Source organism: Phacochoerus africanus, chromosome 16 (genome assembly GCF_016906955.1).
Source record: "Phacochoerus africanus isolate WHEZ1 chromosome 16, ROS_Pafr_v1, whole genome shotgun sequence".
NCBI lineage: Eukaryota > Metazoa > Chordata > Mammalia > Artiodactyla > Suidae > Phacochoerus > Phacochoerus africanus.
The window spans coordinates 25,780,035-25,800,816 of record NC_062559.1 but is presented as its reverse complement, the minus strand read 5'-3'; the positions used below and the strand labels follow the sequence as shown (position 1 = coordinate 25,800,816).

Here is a 20,782-nt window from a genome sequence, read left to right as displayed (position 1 = left end):
CTCTGGGCCTTCTCTCCCATGGCTTCCTGTGCTCTGCATGGGTTCTGGGAGCTCCGCTGATCTGAGGCCTCCTGGATTTAGACGGTTCTCCTTGGGTGTCCGTCTATGCCCATCCCTGGAGCTGCCCCAGTGGTGTCGCAGTGTCCTGATGTGATCACAGCAAAGCACATCACTGTGACAAACACCACACTGACTTGGAGAGAGAAAAATGACTCCTGCCCAGGTTTCACTCATTTCTTAGGTGTTTTGTTTTGTTTTTTTAAAGGGTTACCTCATACAACTTTAGTCAAGCCACTCAGCATTTTACCTGCACATTCTTCATGTCAGCCACTGTTTTCTATGCCCAATGCACCTATCTCTTGTAATGTGGGTAAGAAGGAATTGGAGTTCACTTGTTAAGCCCCTGTGTTCAGTGCCAGCCTATGCTTGGCAATGGAGGGAAGAACCCAGAATCTTTGTCCTCATGGAATTTACAGGCCAATGACCTGAGAATGCTCTCTGATGCCCTGAAAATAATTCCTCCTCTCAAACTGCCCGCAATCAACTCAGTCTGTGAACTTGACCATCTTCCCATGTGTAGACTGCTCGAGAGGTGAAAGGGTGGTTGGTGTTCCCCAAATACTTTCTCAGTGTGTGGGAACCCACAGAGGGTCCAGCTATGGTGTCTTCTATGAGGTTTCTTTGGGCCTCCGGCAAATAAAATAGCTGGTTGATCCTGCAGAGCACTCAGGATCGCTGGAACACACACCTGAGTTCACAGAGGGGCTGCATTTCTGTTCTGGCCCTTGGGCCCTTTTCACTTATATTCTCCACTGGGTCATATATAGTGTATATTGGAAAATAAAACATTTCACCTAGGATTGCAGAAATTTAGAATTGTAAAAGACCTTAGATATCATCCAGTTATTTGTTCAGTGTATATTTGTCTAGTGCCCACGCTGCTGGCTGCTCTGCTTTTTCCTCCTCACGCAAGGGAGAAAACAGATTTAGCAGTGAAGACGTTCCTCTTCTAGGAATTGATAGAATTTGGGCAGTGCATCTCTAGTTGTCAAAGCATATGCTAAATACCCGTGGAGTGATTTTAAGATCATCCCCTGTACCAGTCAGGATTCTCCAGGGAAACAACCAGTAGGATATACAGATATATATAAACATAGCCTTCTTATCTGTGGTTTCACTTTCCAAGGATTCAAGTCCATGTGGTCAATCATGGTCCAAAAATATTACATGGAAAATTCCAGAAATAAACAATTCAAGAGTTTGAAAGTCCAAACAGCTTTCTAAGCAGCATGATGAAATCTCTCACTGTCCTGTGCCATCCCATATGGGCCATGAATCATCCGTTGGTCCAGTGCCTCCCATCCGTTAATCACGTAGGAACCAATTCCATCATCAGATGGACTCTCTCAGCATCGCGGAGCTTGTGTCCAAGTCAGCCTTATTTTATTTAATAATGGCCCCCAAGCTCAAGAGTAGTGATGCTAGCAATTCAGATATGCTAAATAGAAGCTGCAGAGTGCTTCATTTAAGTAAAGATTCTCCGCTTAATAAAGAAAGAAAAAAAATATATGCTGAGAATGACTCTCCTCTCCATGAAAAGGTGAAGAAGGAAAAAGAAATTGGTAGTAATTGTGCTGAAGCACTTCACACTGCAAAAGTTGCAGCTGCAGTGCATGATATGTGCTTAGCAACACTGGAAAAGGCATTACAGTTTTACGATAAGATATTTTGTGACAGGTGAGGAGAGAGGCCACAATCGTGTAACATTTATTGCAGCATATTGGTATAATTGTTCTATTTTCTTGTTAGTTATTGTTATTCATCTCTTACTGTTCCTCATTGATAAGTTTTATTATAGGTATTCATGTATAGGAAAAACATAGTCTATATAGGGACTGGTACTATCCTAGATTTCAGACAGCCATGGGGATCTTGGAATGAAAAAAAGAAGGAAGGACTACTGAGCCTATCTGCCTATCTACCTATCTACCTATCTACCTATCTATCTATCTATCTATCTATCTATCTATCTATCTATCTATCTATCTATCTATCTATCTATCTATCTATGAAGGGAGAGACAGAGATTTATTGTCAGGTCTTGGCTCACATGATTTTGGAGCCTGGGAAGTCCCACCATCTGCCATCGGCACACGGGAGATGCAGAAAAGCTGCTGGTATAGAGAGTCATGCTGTAGGTTCCAGTCTGGATCTAAAGGCCTAGGAACCAGTATGCTGAGGGCAAGAGAACATCCATGTCCGTGTTCAATCAGTCTGACAGAGAGCAAATTCAGCCTTCCTCTGCCTTTTCGTTCTAGTCAGGCCCTCGAAGGCTTGGATGAGGCTCATCCACACTGAGGAGAGCTGTCTGCTTTACTCAGTCCGCCAATCCAAATGCTCATCTCCACCAGAAACACCCTCACAGACACACCGACAAGTGATGTTTAACCAGCTATCCGGGCATCTCTTGGCCCAGTCAAGTTGACATGTAAAATTACCCATCACTCTCTTTCATCATTCCTACTCACAGACATTCTAGCTCTGAAATCTTCTTTTGCAAGTTGTATGTTTTTTTAAAAAAAAAAAAAAAAAACCTCATGAATTTTATTATATTTATAGGTGTACAACTGTCATCACAACCAAATTTTATAACATTTCCATCCGAAACCCCTAGCCCATCCCTCCCTGCTCAGCCTTCCTTTCTCCTTTGGTAACCATAAGACTCAAAGTCTGTGGGTAAGTTTTGGTTCTGCAAAGGAGGTCGTTGTATCCTTTTTTTAGATTCCATATATAGGTGATAGCATATGACATTTGTGTCTCACTGTCTGACTACTTCATTTAGCATGGTAATTTATAAGACCTTCCATGTTGCTGCAAATACCATTATTTCATTCCTTTTTTATAGGAAAGATGTGGTACATATATACAGTGGAATATTACTCAGCCTGAAAGTTGTATGTTTATTACCTCTCTTTCTTCCCTTCAATAGCCACCATAGTGCAGTAAGAAAAACTTTATAAAATCGCTGATACATGATCAACATTCAATCATTTTTGACCTAACAAAAAGCAATTTCACATGGTTCAGCCTAAACCATGCCCTGCTCCCATATACAGATGCTCTTATTTGAGATCAAAGCTAATGTTATTTCTCTTCCACTCACTCTTTCTATATGTATAGACACACATACCAACATATACGCACATAATTTTTTCTCTAGGACATGTGGCTAGTAAGAAGACCAGGGCCCAAATTTGTATTTGCTAAGTATAGGGTTTGTATATTGGCCCTTCCAAGGTTCCCTCTGGACCCTTCCCCAGGAAGCTGCCCCCCACAGACAGCATCAACAGGGCTCCCTTGTCTCTTGACTTCCACAGGAGATCATTGCTCAGGGGTAGAGAATGTTAGGCCACTTGTTCCTTGGCTGCTTCCTTGTGGGACCCTGGCTTTGAAGTGCCTGTGTGCCTTTCCCTGTGGCTGTAGCTCTTGCTGTCCACCCTTTCTCATAGCTGTGCCCTCTGCCTGCGTGTGTAAAGGGCTCCCTCCTGGGCTTGGAGTGGTAAGAGCTTCCATTTATCAGTGCTGGGGAGCTCTACCACCTGCTGTTGATTTCCCTTACCTGCCATTGTGTTCGTTCTCAGCCACTTCTTTAATAGTCTCTTAGTTTCTAGTCTTTGGTAATCCCTTGGTTAGTCCTCTCTTCATTTACCCCTTTGACTCTGCCATTTTCTCTCAGCACCCTGACTGATGGAGTTATTTCCCAACTATGACTTCAGTTTGTGCATTTTTCAACTTATACTCGCTGTGTTTGGAAGTTCTGAGGGTATATTTGGAGGCTAAGAAGTAAGGCTTGTAAATGCCCTCAGGCGAGAAGAACAATGCATACATTCGTAAATGATGCTTATTTACACTTTTAATCTCAAAACCGGTTGTTAATTATTAATTAAGGGCTTTTATTTTCACTGGTAGTTCCAAAATAAGAAAATATTGGCCAAGTTTATCTTCCTAATAGGAACTTGCAAGACAGTAGTTAAGCATTTGCGAAATATAATTATATTTTCACTATTTCTTTCCTATTAATTATTAGCTATGGGGCAAAACAATAAATCAAATACAATATAAATTTGGCAGCTAATCTTTGGCAGCTATTACAAGTGTTTTCCAGTGTTAGTCTTTGCCTGTGATGTATATGATTATATGCTGCATAGAAGGGAAAGAATAAATAACCCAATATGTTTAATACATTGGAATGTTCATTTTGTTCTCTAACTGCACATTAGCTTAACCCCCCCAAAACTAGTTCATTACCACAACAGATACTTACTGCACATCTGTATCCGCATTATGTTCCATGATGTGGGAAGTTTAGAAGATTCCTGGAAAATCACATCCTGGATTCTAGAAGAGGCGTTGACAGTGTCACCGGCCCATTAAGATTTGGTTGCCAAGACTCAAAATGAAAACCCAGGTTTAATCTTCCTTTACAGAAAATTGCACCACAGTCAGCATGTACTCAGAACCTGGCCAGCCAGATATTAGAAGGCACAAAACAGCAGTCTCCATGCATCCCTAACATACTGTTGGTTTTTACTCTGAGTGAGCAGTCAAGTTACGGCTTCAGGACTCTTTAAAATAAGGGAAGAGTAGTCAGTAAATAAAAGTACCTGTGATACTTCACATCCGTATCTGCTACCCATTCTATCATCATTGTGTGGGGTGGGAAGACCCAAAAGAGGCATGCTGGCTCTCCGTATTTAATTACTTTCTGAAAATATTTAGTACTTAACCTGCTAATGAATTACAAGACCATTTGGAAGACTGTGTCATAGAGCCTCACCTGCCAAATTCCTTTCAAACTGTTAGGGGACCATAGACCCAACCTGCCCACCCTGGCCAAGCACAACAGTAGCCCTTGCATGAGCTGTCTCATAGCAGGAGGCCCCGATGAGGAACTCGGTATTGCCCTGAAGACAAACTGGGGGATTGAGGAGAGGCCCTTGGGAGGTGGGGGGGACCCACCTCCCAGGATTCTTGGAGTTGGAGTTCACTCTCCTGAGAGGTGCGTGCACTACCAAGTAGGACCCAGGCCAGACCAAGTACGGGCCGAGCAAGATGCCTGGCCAGAGACCACCCGGAAACTAACCCCATTCTCATAAAACTGGAAACTGTGAACCACGTGGCAGAGCAGGTCTCCTGGGTTCCCTTACTTGCTGCTCTCTGCCCAGGCACCCCTTTCCGATAGTCTCTTGCTTTGTCAGTACATGTGTCTCCTTGGACAGTTCATTTCTGAGAGTTAGACAAGAGCCCATTCTTGGGGCCTGGAAGGGGTCCCCCTTCCAGCAGCAAAACCAGAACTAGTTTTGGCATTGTAGGTAGGGGATTTTGAGGCTCCTCTGTGTGTTTGGGAGTCAAGGGAGAAGGGCAGTGAAATATTAAAATTTGTCTTGGGAGTTCCCGTCGTGGTGCAGTGGTTAACAAATCTGACTAGGAACCATGAGGTTGCAGGTTCGATCCCTGGCCTCACTCAGTGGGTTAAGGATCCGGCGTTGCCGTGAGCTGTGGTATAGGTCATAGAGGCAACTCGGATCCCGCATTGCTGTGACTGTGGTGTAGGCCGGCGGCTACAGCTCCGATTAGATCCCTAGCCTGGGAACCTCCATATGCCATGGGAGTGGCCCTAAAAAAGGCAAAAAGACTAAAATAAAATAAAATAAGTGTCTTGGACTGGTCTGTTGGGGGAACCTTGATAGGTATGTCCAATGAAGGATAGGGAACAGTGACTACGGACATAGCTTTGACTCTGTTAAATAAGAACCTAGGGTGTAAATTTTCCACAGTTATTTATTAAAGCTCGCTAAAACGCAGTTGCTGTTTTTTAAGGTATTAATGGAGCTTATTTTGAATTTTTACTGTAAATCAAGGGAAATGAGAATAATTTTAGATGTCGGGACATCTAATTAAAGATGTGAGGGTTTGTGTGTGTGTGTGCGTGTGTGTGTGTATGCGTGTATGTGTGTTTTAAGAATCATTAAAAGTAACCTCCAAACCTGGAATAATATAAAGTCACGAAAGGTAAAAATTACTTTAATCAATATTCAATTCCACTCTTCAGTCACAGTTTTCAGGGGCTGATGTGGAGATTTGCCGTATTTGGCATTTCCTGTATTGGATTCCTTCAACTACCTACGATAAGCGCTTCCGCTTAAACTAAACCAGAAAAAGATGACATAAAATTGCATATTCTTTTTCATATTTGCTGACTACTTTCTAAACTGTTGAGCTACTACCTTGATGAAACAATATGCCTAGCTTTTTCAGTCATCTCTGCTTGGGCTTCACATTGGTGCTGTGCTTCCTGGCAGCAAGGGAAAAAGGGAAGTTAGGGTAAGTTACACTGTTCTCATACTATACAAAAGGCACTACAAAGTAGCTCACTCCTCTGGAGAGATGAAAATCTTCCTTAGTTGTGAATTCTAAACAAAAAGTATATTCAGTGAAAAAAAGGAACACTTATTTGCTTAAACTCTTTTGAAATTGTGATCCTCAAGGAAAGAAATTACCTTAATGACTCTTCATTTGTCACGTCCAGAAATAAGCAACTTGAATGTTTCCCTTATTATGATGTATTAGAACTTCATTAATAAGGAAGCCTTACAAATAGGCTATCATTTTTTTTGAGAAAGATCACACTGTGCTAAATAATGAGATATGGGAATACATTGAACAGCTTGACTTCTGCTGACTTTTACTTAAGAATGTGAAGTGTTTTAAATTAGACTAGGTTAGTATTGATGAAATGTGCACAAGGGGGAAAATAATTTAAAGGCTTTGTTCCATTTGGGGAGCTAGATAAATTGTATAATTTAAAAATAAAGCACTGTGACCTGGCAGTGCAGAAACAACAACTCTCGTATGCTGTTGGAGAGAGTGAAATTGGGGAACCTTTTTAGAAGGCAATCGAGTAATGTCGATCAAATATACAATGCATTTACCCATTGACATGGCAATTACAAGGACAGTCTAGAATTCACCCCCCTAGATAAACTTGTAGAAGTACACCAAAATAGATGCATAAGAGTGGTCATTGTAGTGTTTTTGAAATAGCAAAAGAAAAACATTACAAAAATAATCTAAATGCACAACAGCAAGGGAATGCTTACGTTAAAAGTATATTCATTTAATGGGACATTCTAAGCCATTAAGAAATGTAAGGTAATTCTGTATATGCTGATATGGAAAGGACTCCAGGATAGATTAGTAGTAAATAAGTTAGACATGGACCATTATAATGTCTCTTTTAGAGAATTAAAAAAAAATGTACATGTATAGGTTTATATAGATATATTGATATTTGTATCCATCTTCTATTATCCATTGTGTGCTTGTCTCAACTTCAAAAGTAAATGTGTAAGCACTGGTTTTGGTGGGGAGAAGTCCTAGAAAGATTGGGATGGCCTGGTGCATTTTCTTTTCATTTGATAGCTTTCTGTACACTTTGAGTTTTCTAAGCATGTACATGCATCTATTTTTAAAAAATATGAGTATGAGTTTTTGGAAATGAGTCATGGTTTTTGGTCTTTTATATGCTTCAAAAACCCACTAAATAATATTTTTCAAAACAATAAAGCATTGTTGAAGTTGATGAGGTCATGAATCATGACAAACTCCAGCACGTGAAGGACTGTATTGTCAGGAAATCAACATAAGTTGCTTATGTAACATTCTCTTGGCAAGCAGAAGGCAGCTCCTAAGTCACCATCCCCTTTCAAGGGTGCGTGGAAGGTAGACCCTCTTAGTGTGGGGCAGATGGAGACATCCTATCCGCTGCCCCTTCTGAGCGAGAAAATGTGAAATCAGTTATAACAGTTGTTTTTCTAGTCTGTGGTAGGAGAACATACTACAAAGCAAAGGCCTCTCTAAACATGCCTTCATACTTGATGGATCTAACTCGGATTCAGAGTGGGGAGAAAACTGGCTGCGTATTTCCCAGGGACCCTGTAGTTTGACACAGCTGACTCTTACTTTGGAAGCCATCCCCAGAGGAAACAATAGAATGACTGTCTTTTGCTCCTTTGAATCTTTTTAGAATTGCAGCTTCCGGTGAGCCCCTCTGTATGTCTGGATCAGAGCACACAGTTAAAGCTGAGTACTTCAAGTCACCTTTTAAAGACAGTGAAGTCACATACGTGGAAACCAGGGGACTGGAGACGTGAACAGCTGTAAGCTAATCATCTTGAATTGTTATATGAAGCATGCGTTTTAGGAGATAGCTAACACAAGGCGAGCTTTGAACAGATCTAAAGAGGTTTACATGTTTGAATTATGAGGTTAGGTTACATAAATTTTCGATGATCTCTTCTTAACAAAGAATGTAATCATTGATTTTCTTCTAGACTGATTCAAATGTCTCCTGCCATAGAATAAACATTTAAGTAAATAGGACTCTTCTCTAGGAAGTTGTAGTAATGAAAATTGAATTTAAAACCTTGACAGTGTGAAACTGTAACTTTTTAACTTCTGTTTTATACTCAAATGGCATGTCTTAGTCTGTGAGTATGGCTGAATTATTTTTTTCTAGTTACATTTTTTGGGTCTCAGGAGCTAAGAAAGCAACTGTAGGGTGCCCAGTTATCCAGGTTACCTCCAGGGAAATGATTTTGTCATGTAGTGTTTCTCATGTGAAAAACTAAGAGATTTTAGTTATCTTATCCAAGACACAAAATGGTTTGCCTCGTGTTATTATATTTTATTGTCTTTTTAGGGCTGCACCCACAGCATATGGAGGTTCCCAGGCTAGGGGTCAAATTTGAGCTGCAGCTGTCCACCTACACCACAGCCACAGTAACGCGGGATCTGAGCCACATCTGCAACCTACACCACAGCTCACGGCAACCTTGGATCCCTAACCCACTGAGCAGAGCCAGTGGAACTAGTTGGGTTTGTTACCACTGAGCCACAATGGGAACTCCAACCTCATGTAATTTTACAACTATGAGGTAGTATTTCCACAATTAATGGTATTTATTGAAGAATCAAATGCATTTCTGCTTACCTAGACTTCAGAAGATGAAATAGCACACTCTTTTCATTAATTGAACTTAGTTGAAATATAAGAAATATGGTGCAGAAAAGAAAATAACTATATATTTTCGTATCATTTATGATGAAAGTATATTTGTTTTCATCACAAAATATTAAACTAATGTTATTTTTCCTTTTTAGACTGAAGTGTTTTGTAATAACTCCATCCCTTAAATTAACCCTTAAATAACTGTGGTGCAGATTATTAAGTAGAATCAAATTCTATAGGGAGGGATTTGAATCAAATTTTGCAGGGAACGTATTTTGGTGACCTGTCTACTGTTGAGAAACTTTATGTCTTTTCTTGTGAAAGAAAAGATAGAGCCAAGACAAGAGAAGGTGGAATCAGAAAATTTTAGGTGTTTCCTAAGCTGTAATTTGTATCACCTTTGCTGTGTTGGTACCAGATGAGACTAATTTAATTTTTTTTAAGATAGTTAAACCTTATTTTAGGTACTATTTTCAACATTGTTCAAGGAAACCCACACACTGAAGGCTGGGGTCCAACAAAGGAGAGGCAAGGTGTACACAGTTCTGAGGTCATTTGAAAATTACATACTCGCTCCAAATTATGGAGCTTTGTCTATGTTGTTTATTTTTTAGGAATCAAACCACAGTCCTTGCTCCCCGAGAGACAGTCTTGCAAGCCAAAGATCTGTCTGTAATCCTGAAAGCATACGTGCTGGTGACGTCCTTATCTCCTCTGCGTGCGTTCATTCACTCCACTGGCACGGTCTGGAATCCACCAAAGAAAAAACGCTTCACTGTCAAGGTAACCTTTCCACCAGGAGGTATTTCCACGAAGTATACCGAAGATACGTAAAGTGAGTGGGGCTGCCTTTCTCCAGCGTTCATGATGATCAAATCCTGTGCAACAGAGATTGTATCGTTTTATTGCTGCAAGCAGAGATTTGCATTTAATAGGTACAGGTTCAAACATGAACTGAAAACTGCTTAATTCACTAGGGATCACAAAGGCTACCTTTTTTTCCCCTCAATTCATCATTTTAGTTCAGTTCTTTGACCCATTATCGAGCCAGTTCTCAGCTGTGGTCTGTTCTACTTGACTTTTCCACTTATTCAAGAAAAATGCAGTCAGTGCAACAAAAGAAAACATAATTTTGCCCTTGCGCTTTTTGCTTATTTTTAGGACGCATAATGCCTATTTCATTTCACCATTCAATATGGAATATTTGCTGAGTAAAAAGCAACACTCCCAAGGGTGCCTAACATAGTGAGCCATGACATAAAGCATGATGAGAACGTTTTCAGGGAAGAACTTCATAATGACCTCCAAAAAGTTTAGTTCTAAAAGGTAATTCAGATTCGCTCAGGTCTAGTGAGAACTTATGTGATACATTTTAAGGTGTTTCTGATTTAACCAAAGTAGTGAAGTAGTCGTTTCAGAGTACAGCTAAGGGGAAACACGTGTGTGTGTTCCTTCCATTTCCTTCCACTTCCTCTTAGCTATTTTCTGAATAATTGTTTCTGTAAAACCAAATATGCCTCCATAGAACAAGTACCCGCGTGATCCTTCTTATAGAAGGAATCTTAACTAGTCAAACTCACAGGAGCAGAGACTGGAATGGTGGTTATCAGGGGCTGGGATGAGAGGGACATGGGAAGGTGCTAGTCTAAGGGTCAAAAGGTTCGGTTATGCTGGATGAGTAAGTCCTAGAGATCCACTTACAGCTTAGTGCCTGTAGTTCATGACATTGAGGTTTGTTAAGAAGACAGATGCTAAGTGTTCTTATCACTAAGTAAGTAAATAAATAGAGTTGGAGGAAGCTTCTGGAGGGGACAGATAACATTTATGCCTTAGTTTTGGTGATGTTTCATGGGCGTCTACTTATCTCTGAACTCATCAAGTTGTATACATTAAATATGTGCAGATTTTTAAATTTAAATCATAATAAAATGGTTTAAAAATAAAGAAGGCATAAGTGCCTTTCATACTTTCAAGAGATTTAAAAGTGACTGTAGGAGTTCCTGCTGTGGCACAGTGGGTTAAGGATCTGGTGTTGCCACAGCTGTAATGGAACCTCCATTGCTGAGGGTGTGGCCAAAAAAGGAAAAGTGACTGTATTTGATACTTTTCAGAATGTATCTTACATAAACTGTACTTTAAGTTTCGGAGCAATTCCCATCGTGGCTCAGTGGTGACAAACCCAACTATTATCCATGAAGATGTGGGTTTGATCCCTGCCTCACTCAGTGGGCTAAGGATCTGGCATTGCTGTGAGCTGTGGTGTAGGTTGCAGATGTGGCTTAGATCCCACATTGCTGTGGCTGTGGTGTAGGCCGGCAACTATAGCTCTGATTCGATCCTTAGCCTGGGAACTTCCATGTGCCATGGCGTGACCCAAAAAAGACAAAAAAAAAAGAAAGAAAGTTTTGAAAAATCTTCCAATGGTTAAAAAAAAGTTAAATATTTAAATATTTAATATTAAATATTAAAATACACACATTTAAGTATTATCAATTAAAAAACAAGTCAGCATGATAAAAGATGCACGTGTTATATCGCCTACTAACATAGCTGGTATTTTAAGGAAATGACGCTGATGACATAGGTCTTCAGGGTGGTTTATTTTAAGGACAGTTGTCTTATCTCAACTATATCAGTATATATGGTTTTTAATTAATCATGAAAGAGTGGAATCTAATTTGGTTTGATTTTCATTTTATTTCCTTCAGGTCTTCACAGTGGTTATTTATATTTTCCTCAGTGCCATTAATTATTCCCTAATTTCCCTTTTCTATTAAGTTTAATTGTATGAAATTGCTGACAGTGGGCCGTTTCTGACCTATAAACCTATATGCGGTTTCATATGAGTCAACCAAATAATTGGAACTCAGGTATAGAGAGATACAAGAATCACATTTCTCAACTCACGTCACATTCGTGCACTCAACACATGTGTTGGGCAGAGACCAAAATTCCTGTCCTTGTGGAACTTGCAACATGTGTGTGTGCAAAACTCCTCTCTTTTTTAATGTTTTATTTAATACATTTTATTTCCACTTCCTACTCAATTCTCCTTCCCCTCAAAGGCTATCATTATAATATTTAATGTCTCTTTTTGTGCGTGTTCTAAAATGAACGTTTTTATTTCGTTATGCATACAAGTGTTTTTAGCATGTAAACTACATTGTATTAGATATTTTTCTTTTTCTAACTTCATAAAAAATGTGACACTATGTTTTTTTAGGAAGGAGCCATCCACGTTGCTATGTGTACCTCTTTTGCGTTGCTTTTCACTGATTTACGGTATTACTGATGTGTATTCCATTATAGTTTACCTATCCCCTGTTCCAGTGATGGACACGGTGAAAACAATACGTCTAATATACAGATCCTTGTATCTGGCTCTTTATGAACCTGCAATAATTTTCTGGAGAATATACACACAGAACTGGAATTGCTGGATCATCAGATATGGATTCATTTGAAAGAATTAAATAATGCCAGCCTGCCCTCTGGAGTGCCTGTTTCTATACCCCCAGAATTAAGCCAACATTTGACCTTTTTTCCAGTTGGTGACAGATGAAAAGTTTTATCCTGCTCTTGCAAATAGCTAAGTTCCTCATTTATCTGTTAACTTTATCTCAATGTTCTTTGTTAACTGATTTTTTCAACTGATGAATCAAATTAATTTTTCCTATGGTTTCTGTTTTGGAGATTTAGTTCCAGAAATCTTTCTTTATCTCTAAGTCACAAAGACATGCTTCTCCATTTTTTTTTTCTGTTATCTTTGTCCTTTTTTCCTGGACCTATAAATATTTAATGCAACCAGAGTTCACCTTTGATCCAGTTTTTTTTGCTATGTAGTCAGTTCTCTTGGGCTAAAAACTCATCATTTCCCATGAATCTGACATGGCCTTGATTGTATAAGTTTCCACATGTATATGGGGCTGCTTCTGAGCTCCCTATTTTGTTCCAGTTGGCCCATTTGTTTTTATTTTTATTTTTTGGCAACTAAGTGTGTCTTAATGCCTGACAGGGAGGTTCCTCTTGTCTGCTTTTTCTTTTCAAGAATAACTGTATTGTAGACATTTATTTCCTTGTAAACATTTTAGAATATCAAGTATATGTTAAAAACCCTACTGGAATTTCAACATATAATAATATTGAACTTATAGTTTAATTTTTGATGAATTTATTATTCACTAATATTGTCTCTCCTTTGAGTTAGATCATTTTCTTTGATCTTTATTACAACTTCTTTTCTGCTCCACAGAAACCTCACGTGGTTTTGCTTAAGCTTATTTCTGGATTGCGTAGTGTTTTTTGATATTGTTTTTTAAATTATGTTGTTTAGTTGGTTACTCCTAAGAGAGAGAGATACTGTTTTTAACATTGACCATCTACTTGATACACCTGTTCTGAGAATTTCACTGTAAATATCATTGGTTTTACAAGGTATTTTATCTGCAGATAAGGTCATGTTAATCTTTTTCCTTTTAATTCTTGGATATCTTCTTTTCTTCTTCCTTGTTTTCTCCCTTTCCTTAACTAATGTTGTCCAAAATCTCCAATACTGTCTTTAAAAGTAGAACTGTTAGGGTTATTGAGTTCAGTTTCTTAAAGGGTCTGCATCTCAAGTTTCTCCATTAAGTAAAATGACTGCAGTAGGTTTTTGATGTTTAATCTCTGCCAAACTAGTGAGAACAGTATAATTAACTACAGTGAATCTATCGTTGCATTTCAGCCCTTACAATTTATGGGGAGCCTTGTTTCATCTGTGCCCTCTCTATTCTCTTTCCCTAACTCTAATTTATTTTGCAACCAATACAGGACATCATATGATTTCATTTATAGACCTTTTTAGAGTGTAACTTTGAAAAATATGAATGTATAAACTTTACCAAATCAAGGACGTTCTCTTTTTATTTTTAGTTTCCTGGGAGTCTTCGTCATGAAAAGATTTTGAACTTTACAAACACTTTTTTTCTGCAGTAAGATAATCATGATTTTTTCCCTCAAGTTTATCTTGTGTTGAATCGCTAGATTTCTTTTGATAAAACCTCTTTGCATAAATGAAATAAAACCTTCTTGATAATTTTGGGCTATTTTTCCAATACTCTGTTGGATTTGTTTATTTACAGTTTTTATATCTAAGTTCATAAATAACGTGGACTTACATTTTCCTGTATTTCTCATACTTAGTTTTTACAGTGGAGATTATTGTAGCCTCATAAAATAAACATGGAAAACCTTCTCTCTTTTTTAATTTTTTCGGAACAACTTATATAAGGTAGGGATTAGCTTACCCTCAAGAATTTGGTACGAGTCTCTTGAGAAAATAGATTTGGAGGGTTTGGGGGATTTGTTTGTTTGTTTGTTTTTTGGCTGTGCCACAGCACGTGGAAGCTCCCAGGTCAGGGATCAAATCCACACCCAGCAGTGATCCAAGCTGCTGCAGTAACATGGCAGGGTCCTTAACCTGCTGCACCGCAAGAGAACACTTGGAGGTTTTTAAAATAGCATTGACATTTCAATTTATCTAAAATATTTTGTGCATTTGAAGGTCTCAATTTCTTCTTGTAAAGTTTGGCATTTGGGAGGCAGGGGGTTATCAATTTCATCAGATATTCAAATTCTTTAGTGTATAGTTGATTAGTGTATAGTTTTCATTTTTATAGCTGTTGTGACTATAGGTATTTCATCTTTTTCATGTTATACTTTGTAGATATGCATTTTCTTTTTGTTTTTCAATTAGAATTGCCAGAGTTCTTTATAATTGGATCAGTCTTTTTAAAGAAACTAGTTTTTATTTTGCTAGTATTTTTCATCATCTTGTAGTTGTTGTTCCCAACTTCACAGATTTATGCCCTTATTTGCGTCATTTCTTGGCTTCTAGTATTTTGTTTGTTTGCCCTGGTGTTCCTTTTAGCTTCTCGGTTTGAATGGTTGCCTCCTTTATAACTTAACATTTTTTATCTCCTAGTAAAAATGGCTGAAGCTATACTTTCCTTTTATGTACTGCTTTAGTTGTGTCTCATAAATTTTGAATTATTTAATTCTAAGTATTTTTAATGTTCTTTATGATTGCCTTGTTTAATGCAAGGTATTTAATAACATTCAGTTTCTAAACAAAAGATTCTTTTAAGCTATCCTTTTGTTTTGAATTTTTAATTTATTGCATTTTTTTAGTGTTTATTTTTTATTACTCAATGAATTTATTACATTTCCAAATTTTATAGCATTTCCATCCCAAACCCCCAGCACATCCTCCCACCTCCCAACCTGTCTCCTTTGGAAACCATAAGTTTTTCAAAGTCTGTGAGTCAGTATCTGTTCTGCAAAGAAGTTCATTGTATCCTTTTTTTCAGATTCCACATGTAAGTGATAGCATTTGATATTGCATTATTATCAGAGGATAAATCCTGAATGCTTCTGCTATTTTAGGATTTATCCAGGCTTTCTTTTATCGACTAATAATCTTTCTATTTTAAAAAATCTTTCATGGGTACTTGAAAAGAAAACTGCTACATGGGTATGGAATTCTACATATATTTAAGGACTCACTTACTAATTATATTTTGCAGATGTCTTTTGTTTTTTGCTCGATCTAACAGTTGCTGAATAGAATGTGTTAAAATCTCCAAATGCAATTGTTGGTCTCTTTCTCCCTGCCATTCTGTTGGTTGCATATTTTGAAACTGTATTGTTTGTTATCTATTTATTTGTGATGGCTATGTCTTCTTTCTCCATGGTTCCTTTATCCAGAATTTGTTAGCTTTCTTTTGTCTTAGGATACTACTGCCTTAATTTGTATTTTAGTGAGATATTAAGCTATTTAGTCCGTGAGTTTTCTTTTGGTTCATATTTTTGTTTTCCCATATAGATTTTTAAAATTTGTACCCTTCCTACGTATATCTTCATAATAAATTATTTTAATAGTCAATTTAGTTTTGGAATTTATTGTTTTCATCCAATCTGAGAATCTTCATTTTTTAATGTATCATTTTTAACTGATTTGCATAGATTGTGATTATATTAGGACTTATTCCTACTATCTTATCTTTTAAATTTTTCAATGCATTCTTTTTTGTTTCGTTTAAAAGATCTTTTTCTGCTTCTCACTGAAAAGATTGAATTTTCTTCTGTAATCTTAAAAGGTATACAATCTTAGCATAACACATAGTGGATAGCCTTCATTTAAGACTATGTTTGTTTTCTCTCCTACTAAGCTTACATTTTTAATATCTCCCATTCTTCCCCCTGGAGACTCATATCCTTTGCTCTCTACAACACTTCCCCACATGCCATCATTACAGTGTAGATTTTTAATTCTAGTTGAAATAATCACTTTTTGGGGGGGTTTATTTTCTTAAGAAAAAACCCCCAAATCAGACCTATAAACTTCATCAAGAAAGTTATCACCTTTACTTCTTCTAACTGTTCACAATATCCTCCTAGATACATTTTTTTTCTTATCTGTGTTTTCATTTTGGGCATGAAGTCTTTACTCTTTAACTCTGGAAAATGTGTTTCTATTATTTTTGCTCACTGTTCTTTCTTTCTTTCTTCTATTGTCCAAATTTTTTGACCCCTTCATTTTATGTGCTGATACCCTTTAGCTTGAGAACGAAGCACATTTTACTTGTATCTATTGACTTCTTACTCATTTTCCTTTTGGTTCTTTTCCATGATGCTATTTTATATTTCATTCTGCTACTATCTACATTATTTCTAGTGTGAGTATATTAATCGTGCTTATTTTAAATTCCTGGCCTGTTAGTTCTGGAAGTCCAGTGTGCTATCCATTGCCTTGGAGCCCCTAGTCCATTTGTTTTAGGAACATGATATATGGCATTTAGTTTGTTGCTTTTCTTTTGTGGTAGCTACACTTTTCATGCATCTCCTATTTTTGCCTTTGAGCTTAAGTTTTCCTGCAGACACAACTTATTCTAGCCATTAGAGTATTGGGGGGCAGGCCGGGTAAATCCAAAAGAGGGATGAGAAGGAGTTTCCAGACATTGTAAAACCGACTTTTAATCACTTCTCTCTGCTGCGACTGTATTCAGTGACTTCCCTGGTCAAAATCTCACCCCCTACTCTCCTCAGTAGAAAAGCCCTGGGAAGAAACACTTCCCTTCATTATAATCCATCAAACTTGGGGTTTGAGAGAGTGAATGCTGACTAGGGTTGAGGATGAATGCTGGATGTGATGCAGTCCCACACAACTCATCAGCTCCTCACCTGAGAGGACATTCAGCAATCTGAATCCTGGGGCTGGTGTTACATCCTTAACAGAGAAGGAGCAGGCAGTGATTGTCCCAGGGGACCATAGGGGACACAGGAGGGAAACAGAAACACTTTCCTCCAACCTGTCCTCTCAAAGAAACTGGCAACCTCCTTCCTAAACTTCAGCCATCCCTGCCTACTGCCACCAGCGGCCAAGCCAGTGCAAAATATCTTTCAGAATTGCTTTCACACAGATTTTTGTTTGTTTGTTTGCCACGCACATGACATGCGGAACTTTCCAGGCCAGAGATCGAACCCTCGCCACAGCAATGATAATACTGGGGCCTTAACCACCTTCACGCACGTTTTAATTTGTTCTTTAGTTAAAATTATGCTTCAGTCTCATTTAACCTAATATTGTTCACCGTCTTTGATGGGAAACTGAAGCTCCTAGATATTCCAAGTAACTTTTTTTTTTTTTGGTCTTTTCAGGGCCACACCTGCTGTGTGTGGATGTTCCCAGGCTAGGGGTCTACTCAGAGCTACAGCTGCCAACCTACGCCAGAGCCACAGCAACATCAGATCCGAGCCACATCTGCGACCTACACCACAGCTCATGGCAACACCAGATCCTTAACCCACTGAGCGAGGCCAGGGATTGAACCTCTGTCCTCATGGTTTCTAGTCGGATTCATTTCCACTGCGCCATGACAGGAACTCCACCAAGTAACTGTTTTAATCTTTTCTTTATTTAAGCACCACATCCCCCAGCCTAAGTAGAAATGACTGGTAGAAATGCTGTGCTTTCTTGTGATAGGTTTGATGTGTTTCCTAAGAAAAATCAAGAAAAGAAAGCTCTCAGTGATTTGGTTGTCTTTAGATGTTCAGGTTTTATTTACTGCTTAGTTTCTTATCTGTATCTCTGTCATGTCCGCAGGACAGATTCGAGCTGCAGTTGTAGTACAAGAAAGCACGCAGCCATTGTCATTTTCATCCTCTCCTTGGGATTTGTCTTTTCAAGATCTAGCCTGATTATTCCGGACCATGCTGTTATCTGCTCTCAGAGGGAGATAGTGAAGCTTCCTGGGTTAATGTGCCAGAGAGCAATTATTTCCTTCTGGAGGTCAAAGTTGTACTTGATGCTGCAGATAGATTTGGAAAACAGGGGTCTATTTATTTACCTTTCAATGGAAGTACTTACTGCTTCAGTGGAAACAAACAGATTATACTTATCTGTTAATTGCTGAACTTAACCATCCTCCAAAATATGGCTTCCTTGCGGTATTTTTAGATGTGAAAAAATACGTAAAAGCAGTTTTCAATGTTAATGTAGAGGACAGGACCAAAACCGACTTTAAAGACTAACCATGCGGTATCAGTGTTTTATTACACACTGTTCTTAAAATTCCACAAAGTACAATTTGGGGTGTGTGTGTGTGTGTGTACTCTGAGTCTTGATTTCAGAGGCTAAATTACTTAGTTAAATCAGCAGTGATTTATGCATTGTGCAGTGAGGCAAGCCCACTAAACTGGTTATCAGTGGCCATTTATAGAACTTTCTGGCAGCTGAAGGAGGTATGAAAGTAATAACAGATATAACCATGAGCTCATTTATTTCCAATTAGGCCTGCTGCTGAAACACTTTATGTGCTAAAGCTTTGGAGAGAGTTGAAAAATAGCATTAATGCAAATTTGAGAAATAATGGAGGTAGAAGCTTTATAAACCAAATTTTTCTAAAATCCCCTTCTGTACAATAAAAATAATTTAAAATGTATGTGTTAGCTATTTCCAAAGAATGTTCAGATTTCAAAACGGGAGAGAGATGGAGAAAGGGGAAGAAAATTAATAGCCAAAGCAGCCTTCAATTACTATATCCTTTGATTGGGTTTTAAAACAACCATTTTTGGGAGTTCCCGTCGTGGTCAGTGGTTAGTGAATCCGACTAGGAACCATGAGGTTGCGGGTTCGATCCCTGGCCTTGCTCAGTGGGTTAAGGATCCGGCGTTGCCGTGAGCTGTGGTGTAGGTCACAGACGCGGCTCAGATCCCGTGTTGCTGTGGCTCTGGCGTAGGCCGGTGGCTACAGCTCCGATTCGACCCCTAGCCTGGGAACCTCCATATGCCGCGGGAGCAGCCCAAGAAATTGCAAAAAAAAAAAAAGACAAATAAATAAATAAATAAAACAACCATTTTTGCTGCTGTCAAGGCAATGTTGTGTTCTTGGTCAATATAATAAATCCAACTGCAAGCGATATTTTATTTGAAAATTTCTTTCCTGAAAAAGCTCTCAATTTAGTTATAAAACACTCCAGTTATACCAGTGATTTGAAGATTACAACTCCTCCACAGCCATTTTAACTATAACTTTTGGTCACATACGGCCATGGCTGTCTGTATATACAAGTCAAATAGATAAACAGCAAGAAATTGAAGTGTGGTTCTTAGAGTAAGAAGTTGCAAGTTATCCCTTCATCATTGTAAAGTTACGCAGCAGAGGGGACTCGCTCATATCTGTAAGTTCTTTATGATGCCTGGAGATTCTTTATACCTGTGATCATAGCTGACCACTTTGATGAAAATGTGTTGCTGAAGTGATTCGTAACTTCTGGCAGGAAGACCTGTCCAAATCATTATTTCATCTAGTTGAGGCATACCTTGAATGCATTCATTCCCTATTTGAAGATGTTCTTTTGCTGATTTTTGGTGTTCAAAAGTTCCGTGCAGCAATTCCTTGAATGTCATCAGCTCTTGATAAAGGCCTTGGAATTGAATTCAAAGATCATTTGAAAAATTTTTAACCATGTAAAAAAAGTGCCCAAGTTGATTTAATCTCTACCTGCTCTAAGTCAGCCCCTGTAATGTGCAGTGATCTTCCAGTGGCTTTCCGGTAAATGTGATAGACGGATGGCATCACCTGAGTTTCTGGGCAGGGCCCCTTTGGTAGAAAGGGGAAAACACAGGACGTTGCGGTCTTTTCTCAAGTCAATCTCTGTGAGAATCATCTCCGCTGGAAACCAAAGTTAAGGCAAGTTCCTGTGCAGCCCCTAAATCACCAGCTCCCCACCGCCACCACATCGGCCTTGGGGGGACCATTCTTCCATTTCCAATGCCCGCAGTTCCCTCTCACGTCGATGCAGTCAGCGAATGTGCCCAGAGGAGGGCACAAACCTTGGCAAAGGTGGGGGAGGGTGGGCGCGGAGATGTTGTTATTTACAAGGACCCATTTTTAAAGGATGCACATGTCTTTTATTCAGTTTTGGAAACATGGCACAGTTGCTGGGATGAAGTTAGCCTCATCTGTCATCAGTATTTACACAGTGCCTTTCATAGTGTCAGGTGAGATAGCTCATATAGTCCCAGGGTAAAAGTGAGTAATGTCTTTGGAAGCAGGTATAAAGTTACAATATAGTTTTTCAACTTGAGGAAGTGTTCTTCTCCCGATCTTCATTTTACGTCTAAAACTGCAGACTCTGGAACAGACCTTGTAAAAGACTTTTTCACCGAGCA

General features: G+C 38.7%; 1 protein-coding gene across 4 annotated transcripts in view; it reads left to right on the top strand.

The window, feature by feature from the left end:
• Positions 1–20,782, top strand: part of CPED1 (cadherin like and PC-esterase domain containing 1) — a 281,780-nt gene that overhangs the window by 85,620 nt on the left and 175,378 nt on the right. For all 4 annotated transcript variants that reach the window (XM_047763880.1, XM_047763881.1, XM_047763879.1 and 1 more), the window contains 2 exons: positions 8,087–8,219; positions 9,685–9,853. In XM_047763880.1, the coding sequence (XP_047619836.1) occupies positions 8,087–8,219; positions 9,685–9,853 (302 nt within the window). The remainder of the gene's footprint in view (positions 1–8,086; positions 8,220–9,684; positions 9,854–20,782) is intronic.